The 6,252-nt window shown below is 40.9% G+C and overlaps 1 protein-coding gene across 1 annotated transcript; it reads left to right on the top strand.

The window, feature by feature from the left end:
• The first annotated feature begins 384 nt into the window (after positions 1–384).
• Positions 385–6,252, top strand: cpo (carboxypeptidase O). Its single transcript, XM_048235485.1, has 9 exons — positions 385–462; positions 642–705; positions 1,140–1,241; positions 3,316–3,417; positions 3,544–3,660; positions 3,897–3,990; positions 4,311–4,513; positions 4,757–4,841; positions 4,972–6,252. The coding sequence occupies exons 1-9, from the start codon at positions 398–400 to the stop codon at positions 5,241–5,243; spliced, it is 1,104 nt and encodes a 367-aa protein (XP_048091442.1). The 5' UTR covers positions 385–397; the 3' UTR covers positions 5,244–6,252.

The raw sequence follows: 6,252 nt of genomic DNA on the forward strand, positions 1-6,252 counted from the left end.
ATTGTTATAAATTGTTATTATTGTTATTACATTATAATTATATAAATTATTGAGGTGTATTAGTTTGATCTCTAATAAAATGGCATAATTAATATACATAATTAATGTACTTCTGAATAGGCTACTAGACTCTTCCCACATGCATCCAGTATGCAAGAGAATGTTGTACAATAACATCAAAATGCTAGTTTTTGTGAAGATAAAAAATGAGTCAGAGATTTTATGCACACCTTTGCAAGTCATGACAGAGATAAGGTTTGCCTTGAGAGATAAGGTTCTGGATTATATAGTCACAGAATTACATTAGTCGCTTTACTGTTATCTGATAAGACACCTTATAAAATTGAGTTGAGTTGAGAGAAGAGTTTGTGTTTAGAAGTAGAGAAAGACTGCCATCATGTCTCAATCAATCAGAGGGATTTTAGTGCTTTTAGTTTTAGCAGGATTAGGAAGTCTGGGGAGGTAAGTGCCTTGTCTGCATACAGATGTAACACTAATTAAGTGCATTAGAATTATATGAGGTGTCAGCAAAAATGTGGAAATTTTGCTTGTTTTTTAACAGAACATCTGTGCTTTGATTATAACTAATCAAATTATAACTAACTTACTAGATTCTGAGAATTTTTCTTTCGTTGTCACAGAGTTGGAAAATGTGCTGAACACAGAGTGAATTATGACTACTTTAAATACCACACGATGGCAGAGGTGAGACTTCCTCTCTCATAGGACACACCATCAAACATTTTATTTTCAGTAAGAAAATGTAATAATCTATTGTGGCCTTCACAAGACTCTCTCACAGTACAGAAGTATGATGAATCAGCTCAGTTTAATAGAACTACATTACAAATTAATCACATTTTTTCAACCCGTGTTGACTTTTCATAACCTTTTAAATGTGAAGCTGAGTTTAAATTTCGGGTCGCAAATCCTATGCTTTCTGTTTACAAACCCGCTGAATGAGAATCTTAAATCGTTGGTGTGATTGTATGTAAAAATGAATTTAGCAAATAAACCCATAACAGCTCTTAGTACCTCTCCCAGGACCCCTGCAGGTCTCAGAAGTAGTGCTTCACACGTATGAACTCCCCACTAAAGGAGCCCTGAGGAAGTCCTCATGTCTGCATTTACCCAAACAGATCACTGGATGGATGGAGCAGCTGGAGAAAGAACACCAGGGTGTCGTCACCATCGTTCCCTATGGACAGACATATGAGAATCGAAGCATTACACTTCTGAAGGTAATTTTACTGTGTTTGCAGTCGTGTTTAGATAACAGTGATGAAGTTAACTTCACTAACACTGATACGGTGTAGGCACCCAGATAGCAAGGGGCTGGTGGAGCACTGTCGGCCCACTGGGGGCAGATCTGTCGGTCCGCTGGCATTTTGATCATCGGCTCTCTGGTGGTCCGCTGGCGGGTTGCAAACAATTTGCCCAATATTTTGTCACTATTGGTCTAAAATCTTTTTCATTTGTTCAGTTATACTCCATATTTTATTAACTTTTCTTAATATTCATGACAAGTTAAATTTAAAGAGATGCTGGTCCAAAGGCGGACCATAAGTGACACGCCACCGGCGGCATACCACCAGCGGTCCGCTATCTGCCAATCTGATTTTGCTATCTGGGCTACTTTGTGTTCTTCCCCAGTGTTTCTATTTTACACATCTCACTGGATTAAAAGAGTAGCCTATATGGTAAATAATATATATTTAAGCTATACCCAGCAAACAATGTTCGGTTCGGCGAACGTTCCCAGATGATCATATTAAGGATACTTTTTCTATCCATTAAGGAACGTTCCCAGAACGTTCCCAAAAGGTAGTTTTGTGCAACTAACAGTGGTTGAAAATCACTGAGCTAGACTGAAACAATGATGTTGTGCTGTGGATTATAAGGGAGAAGAAAGTACCTCCTCCGCATTGCATATGTCAGTCGTCCAGCCAATGGTGGCTGGCGTAATGAAAAATGGCTTCTGGGGAACCTGTAAGGGGGCGTTTAACCGCATATCAAACTTGGCTAAAAATCACTTGTTGGCTATTCACTCAAGAAGTAGGTGATATATTGCCAAAAATAAGCATGCTAGTGATGCAGGAGGTCTCATACTGGTCAGTATGATACCAAACATAACCCTGTTGGAGCATAATTAAGTAGCCTATAGAGAATGACAACATCGATTTTAAAGTGTCGCGGAAATGTCAGTTCGGACGAAAGCACTAAATATGTCAAAACTATATGACTGCACCTTTTCCCAGAGTGCCAGTGTTCATCTTTTTATGAACCATCAGGGTCGCCTTGAGGCATCTAGCATAGTGGCTTGCGAAAATTCCCATGGCACTCATGATGCTGCTGGACTATTAAGTATTTCATTGGTCTAGCTGAATTTCACCCAATATTTAAGGGTACTGTATACTCAGTGTAGGTCTACACATGAGCCTGATTATCAACAACCAACCACAGAGATTCTGAAGAAGATCTGAAAGTATAGTGGTTTATATGAGCTTATGTTAGATGGTTATGGTAGATTCAGCAGATATTTTTTTGCAAAGGGAGGGATTGACCAAGGACAGTATCAGTAAGCTGTGTGCATTCTGTTAGATTGATACCATGACAGACACACCATTGTCAACTGTGTCAGCTGCACTACATAACGACAATACATTGCACTAGCACTTTATAGAGAATGGGGACCCTCACTAACCTCCACCAATGTGTAGCACCAACCTGTGGCAGAATGCTCACCACAGAATGCTCGGGGCAGCCGTGGCCTACTGGTTAGGGCTTCGGACTTGTAACCGAAGGGTTGCTGGTTCGAAACCCCGACCAGTAGGAACAGCTGAAGTGCCCTTGAGCAAGGCACCTGACCCCTCACTGCTCCCCGAGCACCACTGTAGCAGGCAGCTCACTGCGCCGGGATTAATGTGTGCTTCACCTGAATGTGTGTTCACTGTGTGCTGAGTGTGTTTCACTAATTCACGGATTGGGATAAATGCAGAGACCAAATTTCCCTCACGGGATCAAAAGAGTAATATATACTTATACACACCAGCTTGAGGTGGAGAGTCAGGGGAATGAATAAATCAGCCAATTACACCGGGGGATGATTAGGAGGCCAGATTGAATGAACCAAGTTGGGAATTTAGCCAGGAAACTGGGGAACAGTGAGTCAGGTCAGGACCTCAGTTTAACGTCTCATCCGAAGGACAGCATTACAGTACAGTACAGTGTCCCAGTCACTGCACCGGGCACTGAGACTGATTTTTTTGGCTAGAGGCATATTTTTTGGCATATGTGATTCATGATTTCTTGTAGATTAGCGTGGGATCTGAGAAGAAAAAGGCCATCTGGATGGACTGTGGTATCCACTCCAGAGAATGGATCTCCCCAGCTTTCTGTCAGTACTTTGTCAAACAGGTGGGGATCAACAAGTGAAAAGAAAAAATATTAATGTAAAATATTCATCTGTAGCTTCATATGACAAGGTCATCTGATTCTTCTAGTCTGGCTTTACATGACACTCATATCCATTTTTTGGAACAGATTCTGGACACATACCAGACAGATGAGAAAATGAAGCAGATGCTCAGTAACATGGACTTTTACATCACACCTGTCTTAAACATGGATGGCTATGTCTACACGTGGCAGAATATAACTGTAAGTACATATTGCTTTATATCACCATTCACAGTTGGTGGAGTTGAAGTTGATGGCCATTTGGTGTCTCTAATATTGTTTAGATCATCAGTCAACACTGATATAACACAGACATTCAGCCCTACCAAGGTCCAAGTACTGTCATTATGGATGGATAATATGCTTGTTTTTATGGCACCATTAAGAAGGACAAAGATGAATCTATTGTCAGTGAATGTAATTTAATACATTTCCAGAACCGACTGTGGAGAAAATCTAGATCACCAGGCAACTGTGGAGACTCCTGTATGGGCACTGATCTGAACCGCAACTTTGATGCAAATTGGGGGAGTAAGTATTTATCGTCCCGTACTGTAAAATTCATTCAGAGACACACGTTTCATGACAGCATGATAAACATTGAAGACAGATGATAAATAAAGACACTAGCAGCATTTCTTCTTTAAGTAAACCTGTTATTTTAGCTGTTTGTAATAGTATTGATATTAGTAGGCCTATTAGTAGTGGTAGTGTTTGTAGTAGTAGTAGCAGTAGCAGCAGCAGTATAGTACCAAATCTTTTTTAATAGTGTGCTAAGACATTTATATTTGGAATGGCTAAATTCCTCAATGTAATCAGCAGAGAAACAAACTCTGTCCTCTGCCTTACAGCGGTAGGTGTCTCTAGAAACTGCTGCTCAGAAGTGTACAATGGTGCCAAAGAGCTCTCCGAGACGGAAGCACAGGCCGTCACAAGCTTTGTGCTGGGAAAAAGAAACGAGATCATGTGCTTCCTCACCATCCACTCCTATGGCCAGCTGATTCTGCTACCCTATGGACACCCCAACGTCTCCGCCCCCAACATCGATGAACTGGTGAGTCTGCAGAGTGAGAAGGGGAATGATAACAGGTGTGAGTGACAGATAGCAAGAGGAAGGGAGGGACATGAAAGAGAACCAAAAAGGCAAAAAATGTAATGGTTTAGAGACAACCAAGATGAAAAATAAAAATAAAATGTGAAAGCCATTTCAGACACAACAAGATGTTGTCATACAGGCAGACTAAAGATAGCTTCATCAGTACTTTGATGATGATGCCTGCTGTATGTGCTGTGGTAGATGTCTGTGGGAGTTGCTGCTGCCGAAGCCATCAAAAATGTCCATGGCATGAGCTACACAGTGGGCACCTCCCCTAATGTTCTCTGTGAGTATCCATACCTCTCACAAGTTTTTCCTGTTTCTAAATGTTTTCCACAGACTGGATAAGTGACTCTCTCTCTCTCTCTCTCTCTCTCTCTCTCTCTCTCTCTCCTTTGTTTTTGTTTTTACCACAGATCCAAACTCTGGCTCCTCTCGAGACTGGGCTCGCCTTATTGGCATTCCCTACACCTTCACCTTCGAGCTGAGGGATAAGGGTGAGCACGGCTTCAAACTCCCAGAGGACCAGATTCAGCCCACCTGTGAGGAGGCCTATGAGGGAGCTCGCTCCATCATCACCTACGTCCATGACAAAACCTTCAACATTCCAAATGCTGCCTCCACTCTAATAGCTACAATATGGATGGTCTTGCTCACTTTATGCCTCACTAGCGCCCCCTTGCTGTAAAACATTGGCAACAACTCTATCTCCATATTTACAGGCAAGATGAGATGCCCTCCCTTATTGCTTATGACTTAATTTTCACTACTAAAACTGTTGTTTCAGCACCTCCTTGCTAAAGTAACATACTCTTATGGGCTAGCTTGCAGATACTATTAGAGGATTACATGTAATCCTGGCATATGATAGCTATTACTATTACATTACTAACTGATACATCAATGGGGGGCGCGTAACTAAAGCGCTCCGTTCGTGACATGTAAAAACTATTTTAGAAGACTGGTCTATTTTTTCCGAATGTACACAACGCTATCATGTCTGGTGTAGCTACTTCCATTGTGGAAGCTGCTGCATAGTGCTGCAGCATACACGTCGCAAACAGAATGCTTCAGTTACTCGCCCTGTGTAGCACCCCTGTTAGCCTACTGCTAATGCTAATGCTACTATAACTATAACTACAGCTGTTATTACTATGATCACTATGTCTCCTGTCCTATTACAATGAACTACCACTATCACAAATGTAATCACTTGTAAAATGTCAAATGTAACAGCTATTTTCACAATTCTTCAACAGTAGGCCTAGGCTGGGGTGCTTTATGGTGGACCAGCCTCAGACTGACTCAGTCTTAAATGGGAAAAAAATGACTATGCGCCCAATATGAGCCATACGAGTATTTCATGGACAGCTAAATATGTGTAGTACAACAACTACATTTTTATATTGGTATTAGGGGGTGTAAGAAGTCAGTGCAAAATCTAACTGCGAACATCTATAGTCATAGGCCTACACCTTCTTAATGTAATTGGACATTGAGAGTATTTTCTGTCAGGAAATGTCACTGACTAAATTTGTGCTTCTTTGAACATGATAGTTCTCATATTGGGTACAGTATGTTCAGATGTAATCCACAATTATGTACATATTTACAGAATTCATTTTCAATAAATTAGTCATTGATGTCTTGGTGATGGTCATTTGATGATCATTAAATGATGTATGGTGGTAAATTGA

This window comes from Alosa alosa, chromosome 23 (genome assembly GCF_017589495.1).
Source record: "Alosa alosa isolate M-15738 ecotype Scorff River chromosome 23, AALO_Geno_1.1, whole genome shotgun sequence".
Lineage (NCBI taxonomy): Eukaryota > Metazoa > Chordata > Actinopteri > Clupeiformes > Clupeidae > Alosa > Alosa alosa.

What these genes read in the sequence shown, in the direction of transcription:
- cpo (XM_048235485.1), top strand. Translation starts at nt 398, where the DNA reads ATGTCTCAATCAATCAGAGGGATTTTAGTGCTTTTAGTTTTAGCAGGA. An exon ending in AATACCACACGATGGCAGAG is followed by an intron (nt 706 to 1,139) that starts GTGAGACTTCCT and finishes TTACCCAAACAG; the next exon opens with ATCACTGGATGGATGGAGCA. An exon ending in GTCAGTACTTTGTCAAACAG is followed by an intron (nt 3,418 to 3,543) that starts GTGGGGATCAAC and finishes TTTTTGGAACAG; the next exon opens with ATTCTGGACACATACCAGAC.